Source organism: Haliaeetus albicilla, chromosome 26 (assembly GCF_947461875.1).
Source record: "Haliaeetus albicilla chromosome 26, bHalAlb1.1, whole genome shotgun sequence".
NCBI classification, from domain to species: Eukaryota; Metazoa; Chordata; class Aves; order Accipitriformes; family Accipitridae; genus Haliaeetus; species Haliaeetus albicilla.
In genome coordinates, this window is record NC_091508.1 from 12,799,372 (window position 1) to 12,818,270 (window position 18,899).

Genomic DNA, 18,899 nt, shown 5'->3' on the forward strand with positions numbered 1-18,899 from the left:
CAGCACCATATTTTAGTAATAACCTCTAGATAAGGACGCTTAGAGTTTATATTTTAGGATTCTAGTTACCTGTCAGCAATGGTAATTCAAACTTCCTTTTTCAACTGAAAAAAGGCTCCCTCCACCCTTTTTTTGGCCGCACACTGGAAGGGAACTAGAGAAGAAAGCTCAGTTGATAGTGCTGGATTCTTTCTAAGGTTTATATCTGCTGTGGGTTGTGAGTTTTTGACCCATTTTGTTGTTATGTGCTTCATTTGAATAGGTTTTGTGTGCTACATTTAATTGAGTCTCTAGTGGGACTAACAGGCCCTTAATAAACCCTCCCTAATGAGTTTCGGTGTGGGAGTTCAAACCTCCATGTAGCAGAGTACCCAGAGCCTCCTCCCATTACTTTTCTCTTAGAAAAATAATCTGTCATTCAGATGAACTACTTAATTGCCTACTGTGCGGTGCATTCATTTGGGAGCTGGCCTGTTGGCTTACATATACTTTAATCACTTTCCACTTGTGTATTGAGACCTCACTTTGGCCATTTGAATAATGCCGCTGTGTTCGGCTCTTTCTGTTCTACATTGTGATATAGCTGTTGTTTGATGCTGCTGATACAGAACAGCGTGCTTATGTCTCATTGCCAAAAACTTCAGAAAGAGTTGGTGGAGAGGGTTTATAATAAATCATGGCATTGCTCATAGTCCAGCACCTCAGACCAGGTCCTTTGCATTGCTCCCAAGAGGTGCTGCTGCTTTCTGCTGACTCTATCCAGCACCCCAAATGAGCACTCGGGTAGAGTAAGTCTGAGCTTAGGTTTAAGCCCCAAGTAACAGCAGAGGGTCAGTGGGTTGAAGCAATGATGGTCCTGCTGAGTTCACTCTTGTCACGGAGGAGGTCACCGACTCCCTTTGCGAAAGCTGCTGCAGCTGGTGCTGGCTTGGTGCTGTCAAGAAATGGGAGTGAGGGAAGTACCTTCTGTGCTTGCTGTGTAAATAGCGGTATGTGCTGAAAGGACAAGGATTTTTGCTCTTCTTCATGTGCCTCTTTCTCTCCTCTCCCTTTCTGCAGGGGGTGTTAAACAGCACCAGTGTGATGCCGAGTTGAGAAAGGAGATCTCACTGGTTTGGCCCAATCTGTCCCAGAAGACTCTGGATTTGCTGGTGCCTCCTCACAAACGTAAGTGGTTCATCAGCAAGCACCCAAAGCATCCCAGCCAGCTAAGAAGCCCAGAGTAGGTTTCTCCCTCCTTGCCTGCTCTGTCTCTAGCCCCATCTAGGTGTACAGTCATCTAGAGGATGCAGCAAAGAAACCGAGTGCTGTTCAGCTTCTAGGTATCCTCTCTGCAGGTTCACAGCCTGCACCTCCATGCCATGGTCACACAAGGAGCAGGAAAGCTGAGGTTATATTTGGCATGTATTTCATTATGCTACAGTAAAATTCCTGTACTTAGGGAAAAAAAAACCCAACAAACCACTTTGCCAAGAAGGGACCGATGCCCCGTGTGGCCTCTTCCAGAGGTTTTTCATAGCTTTGTCTGCCTCCAGCCTGTGTCTTACAGGACAGGAGAGCCATTTCTACCATCTGACCTCCAGAAAACTGGGAGAAGAAAATTAAAGCTTGCTGAGAACTTACAGAATCAGAAGTGAGGTATTTGGGGGCTAAAGGCCTTTGTGTTACCTGATGAAGGCCTGGGCAAATGTGCTGAGAAAATGGAAAGTTTGCCGTTATCTGGATTGGCCCAGTCAAGGGCCAGGATTCCGGATTAATGAGAAACAGTGCAAAGCAATAAAGGCATTGTTAATTAAGAAAAATGAGGGAGCTGAGGAGGTGCAAATCAGTGAGTAGTTACTGCTGAAGTCTTTTCCTCCCCTCCTCTCTTGATGCCTATATATCTGCTGCTTTAACTCTTTGCTGTATGGTAAGTGCTCCATTGCTGTGCAGGGAAGGGCTGGTAGCATATCTATGAGGGTGAAAAAAGACATCTGGAAAAATGAAATACTCTTTAAATGTATATTAGCCCATTATGCCCTGGTTGACTGTAATTCAGAGAAATAGGAATAAGGCTTCTTTGTTGATAAAAAGCTGGCTGTGGATCTGGTATTTAGCAATTCTTTGGTTGGCAATGCTTACAATGCCACAGAGTTTTCCTGCCTGGTTTTTTTTCTACATGGTCTCTGTGAATGTTTGCCACAGAAAGCTAGAGACAGGGGCCATCCTCCTCAGATGTGATAGGCAGCAACAGGCAAAGATCTGAAGAATTCTGTTGTAAGCTTTTCTTGGTCTTTTTTTCTTTCCCCCACTTTCCTGTGTCTGTTTTGCCTCATTATTCTAATGTCGCCTGTTCTTTCTCCTTGTTTTTCATGCCCATTTGTTGTTATTTCTTGTGCTTGTTGACTTATTTTTCTCTTCTCCTGATCCTTTCCCATTCCTCACCTGAATGTCTCTGCTGCGTTTCACCATCCTCTGACAGCTGACGAGATGACTGTGGGGAAGGTCTATGCAGCGCTGATGATATTTGACTTCTACAAGCAGAATAAGAACAGCAGGGAACAAGTCCACCAGCCGCCTGGAGGCCTGTGCCAGGTACTCAGCCGAAAGGCGTCCTTCTTGGTCCTCCCTCTTGGGCAGCCTCTTCGCCAGTGTTGGGCAGCTCCCACAAGAGTCACTGGCACGTTTCATCCAGAAAGTCTGGATGCTTCTCCAGGCAGGGTTTGAAAATGCTGTCTCAAAAATGGAAATCTCTCCTGAAAGTTTCTCTCTCTCAAAAAATACAAATAAAAAAATTGTTGCAGTTGCCTTTTCTAGTAGGTCTGGAAAGATCTTTTCCAAAAAATGTCAAGTGACATTTGACAGTCTAAGTCCTATTTTCAGAAGTGGCCTAGGGAGTGGGGAACACCAAAAGATTTCTTTGGGACACCAAAGAATTATTGAAAGCTGATGATAGTTTGGCTATAAAATGTTTAAGTTACTTTTGAAAAATGGGAATTATTCAAAATCATTTTGGGTCTAATAGATTTGAAGATTTTTACCGTTTCTCGAAAATATTTCCACACAACTGGCTTGGGATTGAAATCCCAATGGTTTCCGATAGGATAAATACCTATTGATTTCAGGATGATCATCCTGATCTCCAGCATGGCCTGTCTGTCTGTCTCACAGGTGGGAGGCCACAGCTGACCCAGTGTCACAACAACCCGCCTGAATTGCACAGCCCCTTTGGTCACATCAGTGTATGAAATCCCTGCTGTGCTCTGGTGACCGGGGGAATACTTTTTAGAGGGAAGGGGGATTGCAGCACAACTTTGGCTTGCGCAAAGCTGAGGGCAACAAGTGTCCTTCAGAGCCTTTTACAGCTATGGGAAAGCTGGGGTGTGCTTTCTGCTGGGCTGATCTCTCTCAGGGTGACAAAGTGGTCATTTTATTACCTAGGAGAAGCACTGCAGCCCATCCTCTCCATATGCAGCTCTGTCTCTGACAACCTCTCCTTGTGCTTTGCAGCCTGGACCAGTATCGCTCTTCCACCCCCTGAAGGCTACTTTGGAGCAAACCCAGCCCTCAGCATTCAACAACGCAAAGGCGTTCCTTCGCCAGAAAAGCTCAGCTTCACTCAACAATGGGGGTGCATTGTGAGTATCCTGTGACGTCCCCGCCAAAGCTGTAATGCAGAGAAGGGGCACGCTGGGTGTATGCATCAACCCTGACCACTGCTGGTTCAGTTGCTCTAAGAGGTGGGGCAGCACAGCTGGTGATAACCAAGACCAGCAGCCCCTTCATGGCTGGGACAATTTCCCACCAGTGGCTACCAAAATGCCTCCATGTGGCTCTGCTTCCCACTGCCGCCTCAGGTGCAGTTATCCATGCAGTAGTAGCATTGGGTTCTCCAGAGCGGCATGTTTTCTTAATGGTCTCCTCTGAATCTTAATTGGAGAGCTTTCTGTTGTGGCTGGTTGTAAGTGTGAGTTTGCTTACAGGAATTTGGGATCATTGCAAAACAACCAAATAAATGCCAACCCACCAACCCCCACTGCAGTGAGTTCTTGGGAGTCAAAAGGTCCTTGGGAACAAAGTCATCCCTAGAGCTCATGGCACTTGGTAACAGCAAGAGGTCCTTGAGAGTTTCCAGGACAGAATCTGGCTCTTTCTCTTTGGGCAAAATAACACCTCTGCAGAGAGCTTACCAAGCAGTTGTAGTAATCGTGATCCCTAATCAATTCTCCATTTCCTGTTGTTCTTCAGGTGACTTTCCTCTGGGTCACAAGCACTATGGATTTTTAGTGATAGACACCTGAAGTTTAAATGTCCCAAATAAGCCCAATGGGGAAACCAACATCAGACTCAGCAGTGAAACCTAGGGCCACCTGTACCACTGTACATTCAATGAATGTACTTTAGCATGGCCACAGATGTGTTTGACCAATGTCTAACTGGTCTTTCATACATAATTTGCCTGAACTCCAAAATTCTTCATTCTTCTTCATCAGAACTTAAGCTGCAGAAGTTGTTTGCCTTAGTTACTGAAAAAAAATGTGATGGCTGGTTTGATTTCCTTGTTGCTCATGGGATCTTCAGGCTGTATAGGAAGTGGCCCTGGCAAAATCCAGGGGACCTTATAGCTTCACCAGCAGCTGTGCCTATCCTGCAACTAGTTTCACAAGTGAAACCTCAAAAGGTATCCGAGTGGTTTACCTTCCTCACAATAAGGTCAGGAAAATCTCTTTGCAAAAGAGTTAATCTTTTTTTCTCTTTTCCTTCTGACAGGCCAGCCCCAGAGGGTGGGATCAAAGAGTCCAGTTCTTGGGGAACCCAACGCACCCAGGACATGTTTTATGAAACCAGGACACCAGCTTTTGAACGAGGCCACTCAGAAGAAATCCCTATTGAACGGGTGAGCAAACAGGGTGAAGATGTGAAGACAGGGTGAGATGCAGTAGATGTTAGAAATGCAGTAGATTTTTAGAAATTTTAGAAAAATGTTTAGAAAAAAAACAGGTGAAGACAGGGTGAAATGCAGTAATCTACATCTGTCCCTTGAGATGAGCATTGTTCTTTCTGTTACAACCCCAAGTTTGCTTGAACATTATGGAGAAAAACCAGATCTGGTAGCTTCTACAGGCTGATAGCTGTACATGTGGACACTCTTTTCATGGAATTATGTGTCTGCTGCGATAGGTTACTTAAGGTTCTCTCTTCCTAGTTGTCCCATTGTCCCAATCCTATTGTCATCAGTGTACAAACTCAGATGAGGGGTTTCACAGGTCACAGCTGGGGCTCACTGCCGTGGCTGGTGGAAGAGCTTGGCCCATTGTTGTCCTTGTTGAAGACAGCATTGTAGATAGAGTAACATGGGCACTCCACAGCTCTTAATTTACTCTCTTTCCCATACTAGCATTTCTTCACATTAAATCAAACTTAGCAGAAGCCTGCTCAGATGATGGCTTCAAAGCTGATGTTCACGTTCTTGCTACTGAAACCATTTCTCGTTTTGATCAGGTGGTAGAAATGAGGGAAATCAGCCCTACACTTGCCAACGGAGAGCACCAACCAGGCCTGGAGAGCCAGGGGCGGGCAGCTTCCATGCCGCGCCTGGCCGCCGAAACTCAGGTGAGCGAGGGAGACTTTACTGGCAGTGGGAGACTGAGAGTGGGTCAAGAATTCAGTGTCATCTCTCTGCTTACCATGTTGTTGGAAGTTGCTTGGGGATATTTGTTTTAAAAGATGTTTGCTGAACCCGGAGACAGGTAACCAACCTTTGTGCTTGGATGGCGGGTATTCATGTGCAGACACAGCACTGTCCCCAGTTTTATTCATCCCTGGTTGCAGCAAAAAGCAACCCAGAGAAATCCCTCTGTCTGGGTAGCTAACTGATGACTACCTACGCAAGAGTGTCTGTTCTGATTAACTGGGGACAATGCTGTTTGCCAGCCTGTATTCCTGGAAGGCATATGTTTCCCATTGACAGTTGCATGCCATCTATCCAGACAGACAGCCAAGGCATGCTCCTGTGCCATAGCCCTAAAGAAAGCTGGAGAAGTGCTGTGATTCTCTTTGATTAATGTACTAGGTACAGAAAAAAAACAGGGAGCCTGTGTCTGGAAGGCTGCATTGAGACACTAAGCATCCTCCCTGTTTTTTTCCCTCTTCCCACACTATTTAGCATATACTGTATTGTGACTTTGGTCAGTAAAATGTTGAGGATTTGCCTTCTTTTACTTCTTGTAAAGAAATCTTGTCACTAGAGTTGACTTTTACAGCAACTTGTGGACACTACTTAGTGTGTAGGATGTCATGGTCTTCACAGATCATTTTGGGGCATTTCACATGTTCATTGCTAGCTTGTTGTCCTGGATGTTCTCCAGCCAGCATCCTGCCTCCTGTGTGTCAGAATGTCTTACCACTCATAGTCATAGATCTCATTCAAAGGGCCTGATTCATAACAGTCAGGAGCGAGCAGCCCATGGCTATGGGCTGCTTCCATTGCCCTCCACGGGAAGCAGAACATGAAAGATACACTGCACCCTGAAACTAAAAGCCTGTGTATTGCATACACAGCAATAGCTCCAACAGATATAATCTTTTCGCTAACCTGCTCAGGCTGGCACAAGCTATACTTCATCGGCTAGCAAATTTCCCAGCTGACTTCAGAAACTGCAGTCTTTGTATGAGAGCTGAGATTCTCTGTGTTATCAGGAACACTACTCAACATGCTTAATAAAAGAAACAGACCCCAAAGCAAACCCATACTCCCTCCCTTCCCCCTTCCCAGAACAAAGTTGTCCTTTATTCTAGACCACAGGTAGTATCTTTCCTTCCAAGGCAATGCAGTTGGCAGCAGCAATGCCAGCAGCACGAGCCTTTCTTTGGGAAACTCCTGTCCATTGCAGTCAGATGTTTGCAGAAGTGAGTGTCTCTTGCAGAAGCATGGTACGTGTTCCCCAGGAGACAGCTGTCCCACATGAAAGCTGTCTAATCTCGTTATGAATCAGGCCCATAATATCTGAGCAGATCTAACCGCATTTAATGATACAATGTTTTGGTGGTTGTAGCTTTAGCTGAATAACTGATGTACTTTCTGTGTGTGTCTTCCCCCTCCATGCCCTCCACCCTCCCTCTCACGTGCTGCTTTTGCTCCCCCTAAACTTTGAGTTCTTTTTAACTCTTATTTGCAATGCTTTCTGTTTCTGGGTGTCTCCCTTTCTGTTTGCCTGTCATTCCTCTGTCTTTTTATGTTCCACTTTAAAAAAAAATAAAAAAATCTTCCTATGCTTTCAATCTCGCCTCCTCCCTTCCTCTTTGCTGTCCTCCTCCCCCATCACCTCCCCTCCCTTGTCGTCATCATGTCTGCTGCACATCTGCCGTGATGTCTGACAATGGCTGTACTGTGGGGCTGCTTCAAATAATGTCTCTCATCTTGTCCGAATTGTTTGCAGAGGAGCAAAGCACGGTCACCTGGGAGTTACCTAGCAGTATGTAGTTTGCACTAAGTTGTATCCTATTAAATTCATGTTAAGAAATAATTAACCTTCCTTAACCCTTTACTTTTTTCCCTTCTCATTTGGAGTCCAATGTTGCACCGACGCAGCTGCTATCTCCTTCCACTTTGCTGCAGTTCCCTCGATCCACAATTGCACGCCGCACGCTGTAATAGCAGGGATTTTTTGTCTGTTTGTTTTGCTTATTTATTTGTTTTTGTATGCCTTGTTGCGCAGGAATTTAGGAAGTGAAAACAATCGCTTTGGTAATGAAGAAGCAATTAGTAACTCTCAGAAGGGTTATGGTATAGTCTCCCGAGGCTTGTGGGGAGTCTGTACATGCCCCGTTAATGTAACGAGAGCATTGTCAGGATTTATGGAAAGCGTATTCATTGCTTTGCCACTTCCCATTAGTGTCAGCAGGGACTTCTGTCCGTGGAATAAGCACAGAATCAGGTCCAAAGTCCAAAGAGAAATGTTCATTTCTTATTAATTTGGCTGGTTTTTTTGTTGGGAAATTTCTGTTGTCTTCTTCCTGGCAGCTCCTATATGGATTCTGGAAATCTGGATAGGTGTTTTTAGTGGGAAGTATTTTCACTTTTCGCTTTTTTGCCCATCAGACCATCCAGTTTACAGACCTCTCTGCCTTCCTCCATCTTCAGGCTCAACAGTAAGCAAGGAGGACAAACATGAGGCTCTTCAGTATAATTTCTTGCCCACACAGCAGGGGCCACAAGAGGAGACAAACACAGCACAACATTGTCCTGCGAACTGCACTGGTGCAGACCCCGAGGATGCACCGATGCCGCAGGCTATGCTGTGCTCCCCCACCCCAGCAGTGTCTTCCTTGTGCCTCTCACAAACCTTCCAGCTCTAGCGCTCCACTTTGCCCTCCAGTAGGAAGCACCAAAATTTGGGTAACTGCCTAGCAAAAGAGAGAGCACCAAACAAAAATTCAACACAGGCTACACCTTTGCACGCAAGATAATCCACCTGCAACAGCCTGCTGGGAGGGAGAGTGGTTCTTTCCACTCAAAATAACGAGCAGAGCTGTGAAACAACTGGCTTTGCATTGTGTAAATATCACGGGGCAGCAGAGATCTGAATTTCGGGATAAGCAAACAAAATTGCATAGACAGTAAAAATAATACAGGGTTCTTTGGAAAGGTTACAGTGAACAAAGTAAATGTTCTGTGAGAACTGTCATTGGAGGCACATATTGGATTGTGAACTCAAGCAAGAGTAAGAGCTGGGGGACCGGAGGACACCCTGAGCTCCTTCCCCATCAGGCTGGACCGCTGTGCTCCAAGGTCTTTCCTCTGCCATGCAGCTTTGATGCAGTGGTAGAGACCCGGGGAAGCCTCCAGAGGATGGATGAAGCCCTGTCTCCACCACTGAGCCAGCTGGAGGTCAGCAGAGTGACAGAGAGGGACACATGGGAATTGTTCTCATTTTCTGAGCTTTATACCTGGTGATTGGGCAGTAGAGAAGGGAAGGACTGTGAGAATAGCTGTGCTGCAGTCTACTTGCCTTGGTTTCTGCAGAGCATCTTTGTCAGGTTTTGAACCTAAAGGGAAGGGAGCAGAGTCTGGAGCTGCCGCTGGCACAGGGACAGGGTCCAGCAATGCCCGTGGGAGGCTGTGTTACTGCGCTCACTGTCCAGATGTCTGGCCACAAATGATCTGAGCAAACCCAAGTAGTCATTTCTGGAGATGTCCTGGTAGAATTGCAGGACATACATGCTATCCTGCTTGTCCAAGCCACAAGGGCTTCAAGGAGTGATGGTGGAACAAAAGAGTTTTAAATGTTTGATGGGAGTCGCAGGGAGATAGAAGTAGTTTCTCAGTGGCTTGGCCTGTACCTTGCCCACTTACTCCTGATTTTTCTCCCTCTCCATGTGATGCCCAGCAATGCTTTCATGCTTTCCTCTTAGGAGTTGCTTTGGGATGACCACATGCCCTGAAGCAGCTTTGGGTGAAACTAGTCTTGGAGAAGTATCTTTGTGAGACGCTTGGCTACTGTGCTGCCCTATGCCCCTGCTATTCTACTGTTGACTCCTGTGATGCTGTGTTTGGTGTGAAGTGCTGCGTATCGCTCTGCACCCATGGTACCTGTGGATTGGCACTCTGCTAAAAGTAAAGCCCATTTCAGCAAATGGAGATCACATTTGCTCCTCAAATTTAGCACTCAATCTACCATTCCACAAGTCCTTCTGCCCATTCCAGTTATATCCAATTAACCATTTTTCTCCTTCCCCTCCTTGCCCCTTTCTCTTACTGTATAACGCTCCCCATGCTGGGAACCAAGCAGCTGAGCATGGTGCAGCACCTGCCCTCACCCTGCTCCGTGTCCCTCCATCTGCCTTGCAGCCCATTCCAGACACGAGCCCCATGAAGCGCTCCGTCTCCACGCTGACCCCGCAGCGCCCTCACGCCATGCACCTCTACGAGTACTCCTTGGAGCGCATGCCGCCGGAGCAAGGGCATCACCACCATCACCACCGCTGCCACCGGCGGAAAGAGAAGAAGCAGAAGTCCTTGGACAGGTCCCCCCATCAGCTGGCCGATGGAGAAGCTGGTAAGTGCTTCGCAAACAAGGATTTGTCCCTTGTCCTCCTCCCTTCAGGATGTTGAGCAGTCATCTGATGTGATTTGGGGTCCCATCTGCATGGAAGGACCTCTTTGCTCCACACTTGGGAGTTCCCCCTGTGTTGGTGACCCCCAGCCAATGCTCTTCTTTCAGTGGCCCAGTCTGGCGAGTCTTCTTCCAAGGACAAGAAGCAGGAACGCGGCCGGTCCCAAGAGAGGAAGCAGCACTCTTCCTCCTCCTCCGAAAAGCAGCGCTTCTACTCCTGCGACCGCTACGGCAGCCGGGACCGTTCTCAGCCCAAGTCTGCCGATCAGAGCAGGCCCACCTCACCCAACGGAGGGCCAGAGCAAGGTCCACACAGACAGGTGAGGAGATGCAGGGGGGGAAAAAAGCCCTAAGGTCTTCCAGGGATGTACACACCTTTTCCACGTTTTGCTTAAAGGAGAGAGAATGGGGAAGGAAGGCCAGGCAGTAGGAGATAAAGCTATTGAGGTCCTGCTTGGTGCTTCACATCCAAAACAGGGATGGAAATGTCACTTGATGGCTCTTTAGTAGCCATCTACAGAGTGAGTGACTCAAGGCATCTCACAGAGACCCCACTGCCAAGAATACCCTTGCTTGTGGTTTTAGCAGAGCAGCCTAGGAGACCTGAGAACTGGCAGCTCTTGATGCTGGTGGAGACAGTGTATCTGAGTCAAGGCAGGCTGGTACCGTGGCGTGGGACCTGGGCAGCTGAGCTGAACTGTTCCTCTGCCAGCTGTGTTAATCCAGCACCTACTGCTGCCCCGTGCACAAACATGTGGTGGTTGCCAAAGAAATCCTTGACATTGCAGTACAAGCCGGTGTAAAACCATATAGGGAGTCCAGACAGCCAGAGCTGTGGTTTCAGCAGGGTTTGCTCATATTAACAGGATTTTCCAACTGCTGTTGCATGGGCTTCAGAGCTGTCCTGTATTATGGAACAGGTTAATCTTCTGAAAATCGAGTAAAAAGTCCTTTTTCCATAGTGTCAAATCAATCTTCAAATCTGCTCTCTAGCAGGGAGGAGATATCACGTTGAGGGAGAGGAGGAATGTAGGAGAAGGCAGGACCTGGCTGGAAGGGGAGAGATCTCAGCCCTGGGCCAGCATGAACCCTGCAAACATCTCCAAGTAATGCACAGCCACTGTGCCGAGAGGGAGGCTCTGGCCACTTTCCAAAATCTCCCTAAATTTGCAGCCTGCTGGTGGTGTGTGACCGGCCGGGTGTCTCAGGAGGGGCTGAGCGAGGCTGTCAGCCGTGAGCCCCTGCAGCAACCTCAGCTCGCGGGGAGCGGGAGGAAATCCTGCGTTCAGCATGAGTTAGAGCCGGGGGGAAGGATTTAAATGAAGAGGCTTCGAAGTGTCCCAGTAGCTGCAAAATGAAGGAGCTTTTTGTCTCCTTACGCTGTCCTGTGCCTTTCTCTCTCCCTGCATGGTCCTTAGCAGCATCCAGGCTGCAGCATCAGAGGCTGTGTGCTGCAGTGAGTGCTCAGGGGCTGCTGCCCTGCAGCTCTGGAGACACCCAGGGCATGGGACACGCTTTGCACGGTCATTCTCAGCTGGGAGGGGATGTGACATCGGTGTAAGGTCTGATGCACCCAGGACTGTGTGTGGCCATAGCAAGAGGGAGCTGTAGCCTAACAGGTCTTTTCTGCTTCCAGTTGCTGCAGTCCCTGACTGGCCTTCACCTGATTTTTCAGATGAGTTTTTCTTTCCACTTCTTAATTTCTCCCTCTGGTTTGAGAGGCAGGAAGATGGCACTGATTTTTAGCATGATGCCTCTCCTTTCTTGCAGGCTCAGTTTACCAGAACTTTAAATATCACATATGTTTTAATTAAAAACCTGAAACCTTCCCATAGTTCATAGACATTCAGCAGTAGAGCATCAGCTGCCTTTTATAAACCTGTTTCCCCAGTTCTAGTGAAGTCCGTATTGTCCCCCATGTCCCATAGGGGTTTAGTAAGGCAGGGAGGAGAAAGCCTGTTGTTTTGGTGTCCATGTATTTTATCCACTCACATGTTACCTACTTTGAGTGGAGCTGCTAATACATCACCTGGTTGTTCTGGGAAAAAAATGGAAAAAATAGCCAAGCTAGCATGACACTTCTGTCCCAATGGGCTGAAGACCCCTTGTCTTAATAAGGTGTCTGCAAGAAGCTCTGTCAGTCCATTTCCTGTGTTATTTTGGCTTGATAACAAGGTGCTTGTTAACTCTCAAGCATTTTCTTTGTCAGTCTGTCCCTCTCCTTGGGAGCTTTTCCCAGGAGCCCTGGCCCAGCATGTTTCACCAAGTCCCTGGAGGCCCCTGCATATACCAGAAAGAGAAGCTGGCTTAGGCTTCACTCTGCCAACAAGGTGGCTTCGTTCCAGCTAGAGCCAAGCCAAAAATCAGGACAGGTTTGGTTCAAAGAGAAGTTCTTTGGAGTTTTTCTTAATGCAAAAAAAGGAGACAAAAAAACCAAGCCATGAACATTTCATTTTGGGTCAACTCACAATGCTTTCTTTGACTCACACAGAAATGCTACACATTGTCTGTGAATTATTTCACTGTTTCTTTTTCAATGCAGATGAATTGTTAAGTATAAATCCCATTTCATGATGAATCTGGGAAAACCATTTTTTTAAATGAGAGGAAACTGCTTGGAATTTCAAAATGTTTCAGCAGGAAGGAGCTGCTTGGACATTTTGGAAAAAAGACCTCACCATTTTTTTTACAATCAAGCTCATTTCCCAAATTGGTCCTGCATAAAAGCAGTTTGAAAATCTCACCAAAAAAAAAAAACATTTTTAGACAGCTCAATACTTACCAAAACAATTTAGTTCTGCTTTCTTAAGTATTGTAATTTTGAGGTGCTCAGCCTCAGGCCCTTGGAAAAAGCTGAGCATCTTTCCCTGGATGTTGGAATGTTGTAGGTCACTGGGTGGTGGTGACCATCTCCCCCATCACCACGGGGAGGCACCTCAGCCAGGGGGGCAGGTACCTGGGATGGAAATATGTATCTGTAGCAGAGCATAAGGCTGAAATGTGGGGAGGCCAGAGAAGAAAGAGGGTGAAAATGAAAGAAGAGAAAGGCAAAGACTCTGTTTCCAGGCTGTGAAAGGCATGAGTCATTGGCCCAGCAGCAAGAGCAGCAAATGCCATATCAGTCCCCAATGCCTGCGGAGAGCAGGGCTGCAGTGAGCAGCACCCACGCTGCTCCACACCCCCAGATAACACGGGTATTACCTCTTCTTCTGATAGACGTGGCACAACTCATGCCAACAGTGGCTAAAATAGCCTCGACATCCAGCTGCGGGGCTGTTAGCCTCCAGCACTGCTGGGCTTGCCCTGAAAACTGTGCTGGAAACCCAAGCAGAGCAGGACACGCATTGATTGATAGCCCAACAAGCAACAACCTGATGTTTTTATAGGAAGGAAAAGCTGCTCTTTAAAAATTAAAGGTCTGGTCTCAAAATGTTAGGTCACAAAAGGCCAAGGGATTTTTAAAATGTGCTCGCAGGGCTATTCATGTACTGCCTTGGGAGAATGTAAACAGAAATACCAAAACAAGGGCCTGTTCCTCTCACTCATGGCATTTTTTTTTTTTAACTTACTGTAGCTTAGTTCACTCCCACATGTCTCTATTAGTAACCCAGGAAGCTGCCAGACTCCTCTATCACTCAAAAATCAAATGTGTAATATTAAAGAGGAGAAGGTGAACACATTTTTGTTTAAGGAACTTGTTAGTTAAAGCCTGTCCAAAAAGCTTTTTGTTGTTTTTTCAGAAAGTAGCTATTTAATCAAAATGCATTTCATTCCCAAAACTACAAAAAAATAGTCTGCCCCCAAATCCTCCTCCTACATAATCCAATTTTGACCACAGAAGTGATTCCCAACATCAGCATTCACAACCGTCAGGTGAAGTTCTGCAAAAATCTGCCTGAAAGCAGAGTGCTGTTTTGCAAAATTTTATTTGCAAAAAAACCCAACCCATAGGTTTTTGAACTCCTCCCGCCTAGTTCAGGTAAGGCGCATGTCAAGCCTGTGTATGATGTGGATGCCTTCCCTCCGGACAGTGTCCCCTTCTGTTGGAGCCGTCTGCCAGTTTGCGTCCTACCGATGCTCTGATCGTTTCTGTTCTTATTTACCGCTCGCAGAACTTTAGTTCTCCAGCTCTTTACATCTCGTGTTGAATTATTTCTCGAGAACCTCCTCCCCCTAACTGTGCTTGTCTAAACTCTCTCTTTTTTGCTTTTCTTTCCTCTTGTGACTTGTCTCTCCCTTCTGTTGCTTCTCCTTCTGTTTTATACCTGCCTGCCTTTGTGTTTGTCTGGTGTTTCCCTTTTTTATTTTTTGATTTGCTTTGTTCCAATTTTTATGTAGGGTAGTGGTTCAGTTAATGGGAGCCCCTTGCTGTCGACATCTGGTGCTAGTACCCCATGCCGGGGTCGGAGGCAGCTCCCACAGACTCCACTGACCCCACGTCCCAGCATCACTTACAAGACCGCTAACTCCTCGCCCGTGCACTTCACCAGTTTCCAAACCGGACTGCCCACTTTCTCCCCGGGACGCCTGAGCCGCGGCTTGTCTGAGCACAACGCGCTGCTGCGCGGGGACCAGCAGCCGCCCCCCCCGGCGGTGGCCCGCATCGGCTCCGACCCCTACCTGGGCCACCGTGATGACGCCGACAGCCCCTACCGCGCGGTGCCGGAGGACACGCTCACCTTCGAGGAGGCGGTGGCCACCAACTCGGGACGGTCCTCAAGGACTTCTTACGTCTCCTCCTTGACCTCCCAGTCTCACCAAATCCGCAGGGTGCCCAACGGCTACCACTACACGCTGGGTCTCAACACGGGCCCCGGGACTGGCACCAGAGGACGTAGTTACTACCACGAAGCCGATGAGGATGACTGGTGCTAGCGGCATGGCAAAACCCTTCAAGGTGTGCGTGTTTAAAATCGATGAGTTTTATCATCTGGAAGGCTGCGCGCTCCAATGCGCGCGGTGCCTGGGGCCAGAGGGGGCCCGCGGGGCAGCCTCCGCCGTGAGAACTGCTCTGCTCCCAGGTCCGGAGACACTCCTGCAGCCTCTCTCCTCTCTTTTTCTTTATTTTTTTTCTTTTTCTTTTCTTTTTTTTTTTTCACTAGACAAATCGAGGAAGAAGGCTCCCCCCTTAGGGGGAAGGCAGCGGGGGGAGCACATCTCTCTCTCCCCTCTCCCACCTCCCTACTGCCTTGTCTAGTTCAAAGACATGCTCCAGATGCCAAATCCGTGACACCCGCGAGAAGCCGAGAGAAGAGAGGTCCTCACCTTTGACGGCGGAAAAAGCGGACTGTCGATCCTTTACAAGATTGGCGCAGTTTTTGTTGGGCTATTTCTTAATTTATTTATTTATTTTTTTCCCTGGTCAGGGTGGGAGTCGGGGGTTGCAAACAGACACACATGAACAAAGATCTCATCCGTGTTTTATCTCATTCACCGCTAAGAAGGAAGAGATCTACCCAAGAAACTGGGAGTGGAGAAACACAGACCAGAACAAAGGACAGTCCACTGGGACTTGATGTTCAGCCACAGCAATCCTTTTTGGCGGAGCCAGTGACACCCCCCTGAGCTGACCAAGCGCTCCGGCAGCCGGGACTCTGCTCTGACACCGCTGCCGTGTGGATCTCTTATTTTACTCACCACGTCGGGTCCTTCACACTGACACATGATAAAGCCACAAGAGAGCTACTTTGTAAGGACTGTTTCCTTGCTGCTGAGACTTTTCCTTCCGTCCCTCTCTCCTGTCGACCGCAACACGCCCTCACTGTTTTGTCTTGTTTACAATATAAGCTTGATTTAGCAAAAAACAACTAAAAAAAAAAATCCAGAAAAAAAAAAAGAGGAAAAAGCATAGGGGTGAGAAGAAGAAATGTTATTGGTTTTATATCAAGCTATTAGATAGAACTTTAACTTTTCATTGTGTGCATTTTTGTAAATTGTACAGTAAAAAAAAAAAGAAAAAAATACTCTTTATGTAGAGAATTAGTCCAATTGTCATTCCAGGTCCCACCGTTTCTACCGAATGCTCCAGTTGTTCACTACTAAGTGCCTAACCTTTGAAATCTTTCACAGCGACGATGCAACCTCTTGCTTCGATGCATCAGACCTTGGGCGAGCATGGGGAGGGGCAGGAGGGGAGGGAGGGCAGAGCCGGGAGGAGCCGCTCGTCTCGAAGGTTCCGTGGTGCACCCAACGCCCCGCGTCGCATTACTGGACAGTGTATTCGAGTACCAGGTTGGAAGCTTACAGTGGGGAAGGCAAACATGCTTTGGGGTTGGTTTGGGTTTTTTTGGCCTTTTTTTTCTTCTTTTTTTTTTTTTTTTTAAATATATACTTTTATTGGTGGGAGGGGAGTGATTGCAGCAAACAAAGCTGGCCTTTTCTCTTTGACTAGTGTTTAGGTCCTGCGGGAGAGATGCAGGTGGAAAAGTACAGCATCTGCAGAGATGCTCTTGCAGGAGAAGCAGCGTCTTTCACACTGCATGTCAAGTCACAGTCGAGCTGCGAGAGCTCTGGCTATGTTCCACGGTGCATAATTTGTGTTGAGGGCAGTTGGAGAGAGTCTTGTTTTTATTGCCTGTTAAGAGAAGGTTAAAAAAAATAATAAGCAAAACCTCTAACTCTGATTCTCAGGGATGAGATTTCTGTGTTCTTGTAATGACTCTTGCATTGGACAATTTCTTTTTTTTGTGCATGTGTGGATTTCTGCACTTTGAGCCTGAGAAGGAGGCAACCACGATGTGCTGGTGGGGAGGGAGCACTGAAAGAAAAGCCTGGGCAGGACCTTGTGTCTGTGGTCTGATGAACCATCGTAGGGCTAATTTGGGGCACAGGGCGGCCGGAGGACATGTAGTACGTTGACAAAAGGTTAGAGGAGGAAGGGTGGGAGGTGCCAGACGAGCGCATCGCTAAAAATGCTGATAGGAAAGAACAGAGGGTTGGACAGATGAATTTTTTCAGAGGATCTACCAAGCCCCAGAACTGTGAAACTTCTCCAGGTCGCTTAGGACAGGTAGAGATCCTGCTGGACCCTGGTGATTCGTTTTGTCGCTGGGGTGGTTGGAGGGTATTGGATGCTGCCAAAACTCTCAGGAGGTCTCGTGTGCTCTCAGCAAAAGTAATTCAGCCTCAGGCAGGGAGCAGTCTGCTGTAGGGTGGCTCTTCACATCTCCTGTAGCTCTTCTGTTGAGGAAATTCAACCTGTTTTTGTTTCCTTCTGTGGTTTTTTTTTTTTTTGTCCTGTTACTAAATAATAATCTTTGGCCAATCTCATCCCTGGATTCTGCTAAAGGATAACTCCTGTCTAGAACTCTGTCTCTGCATTTATGTGCACTTTGAATAAAAGAAGTGCGGTAGCCGGAGGTCCGCCATGAGTAACAGCTGTAATTTGCAAACGGAGGGCTATGCAACAAGATGACACGTTCAGAAACACATCCAAACCACCAACAGTCAGAAAGACCTTCATCCGTTCTGTAGCTTTATCTGCTGGATTTTCCTGTTTCGGGCTTCAGCATGATTGTGACCAAATGTTTTGTACATTTTCCTTATATGAAGGCACAAACACTTTATTTGAAATTTTAAAGAAAACGTTACTATTTTACTCCAGGAAGTAAAGGAGAGGGAAAACGCAATCTCTCTGACAGTGCATGCAAACATTGTACCCACACTGGAAAGCAAAAGAGATGTCTTTCTGTACTGAATAATTTTGTCTTGTTCTCCACTCCACCTTTCCCCTTCTACCATTTTAGATCCTCAAACCCACAGCCCCGCACTAACACACCATCTGGAAGCGCACAGCCAAACTATGGCCTTGGGTCACTCCAATTCCTAGGCAGAACACGAAGAAGAATCTCAAGTTGTCTAATCCTCCACCCACCTCGTAGGGGTCGATGCCAGTGACAGACAAGCCTGACCACAATTGTTCATAACCCTTTTCCTACCTTTTTTTACAGCCTCTCTGCTGTCTCTTCAATGCATACATGATATTTCCAAGAATCCTCATAGTGAGTTGCCAAACTTGAATTGCACCGATCAGTTTTCTGCATCCAGAACCAGTCTCGTAGTGGCTGTACTTTGAATAAGTAATGTTTGCATGTAAAATATATACATATATACATATATATAAAAAGTATGTGCATGGAAAATGTTTATCTTCGTACTTTTTTGATACAATGTATTCATCAGTTGTTAATTTTTAATTATATTTGATATAAATTGGGGGTTTGTTGCAAAACTTTATATTTAAAAAAACAGTGTTAAAAATTATAAAAGTTCCAACCATGCAACACAAGTGGAACTTTACCCAAAAAAAAGGGGAAAAAAAAGAAAAAAAAAGGTTCTGTGATTGCCTAGTTTGCTGCCTGAGTAATATTTATCAGCCAAACTTTGAATTCTGCAGTTGTTTCTACAATTACATTTTGTATGAAGCAAAGTCCTTGAATTAAAATAAAAACTTAGCAAAAAACCTTACAAATTCAAAGATGGTGTGTGCAGTGTGCCTAGTGACCGGGAGACCGCCATCCTGAGAGCAGCCTCCCACCCGGCGGGCTGGCTAGGAGAGAGCCGCGGGAGGCAGCTTGGCTTGACCACCACATTGAATGACAGCCCATGAGATCTGGTGTGAAACCGGATTTAGTTCAGCCCAAATTGGGATGCTGTAAGAAATTGGCCACATCTGTGTTTGTTTCCATACAGGCTTCACAGATGCTCGGTCTGAGTAGGGAGCTGTTTGTAAATTTGCCTTTGCAGTGTGGAGATTACAGTTGCTGGAGTCCAACAGGCAGCAAAATTGCATAATTTAAGTTGAGG

The 18,899-nt window shown here is 46.8% G+C and overlaps 1 protein-coding gene across 11 annotated transcripts in view; it reads left to right on the forward strand.

The window, feature by feature from the left end:
* The window catches only part of CACNA1B (calcium voltage-gated channel subunit alpha1 B), a 310,731-nt gene extending 292,161 nt beyond the window's left edge, over positions 1 to 18,570 (forward strand). For 8 of the 11 annotated variants that reach the window (XM_069771700.1, XM_069771699.1, XM_069771703.1 and 5 more), the window contains 9 exons: positions 1,060 to 1,167; positions 2,462 to 2,574; positions 3,490 to 3,617; positions 4,750 to 4,876; positions 5,482 to 5,592; positions 7,419 to 7,454; positions 9,830 to 10,037; positions 10,203 to 10,414; positions 14,433 to 18,570. In XM_069771700.1, coding sequence (XP_069627801.1) covers positions 1,060 to 1,167; positions 2,462 to 2,574; positions 3,490 to 3,617; positions 4,750 to 4,876; positions 5,482 to 5,592; positions 7,419 to 7,454; positions 9,830 to 10,037; positions 10,203 to 10,414; positions 14,433 to 14,969 — 1,580 coding nt within the window. In that variant the 3' untranslated portion in view covers positions 14,970 to 18,570. The remainder of the gene's footprint in view (positions 1 to 1,059; positions 1,168 to 2,461; positions 2,575 to 3,489; positions 3,618 to 4,749; positions 4,877 to 5,481; positions 5,593 to 7,418; positions 7,455 to 9,829; positions 10,038 to 10,202; positions 10,415 to 14,432) is intronic. The other 3 variants (XM_069771710.1, XM_069771702.1, XM_069771709.1) reach the window with 2 other exon arrangements.
* Positions 18,571 to 18,899: the final 329 nt, after the last annotated feature.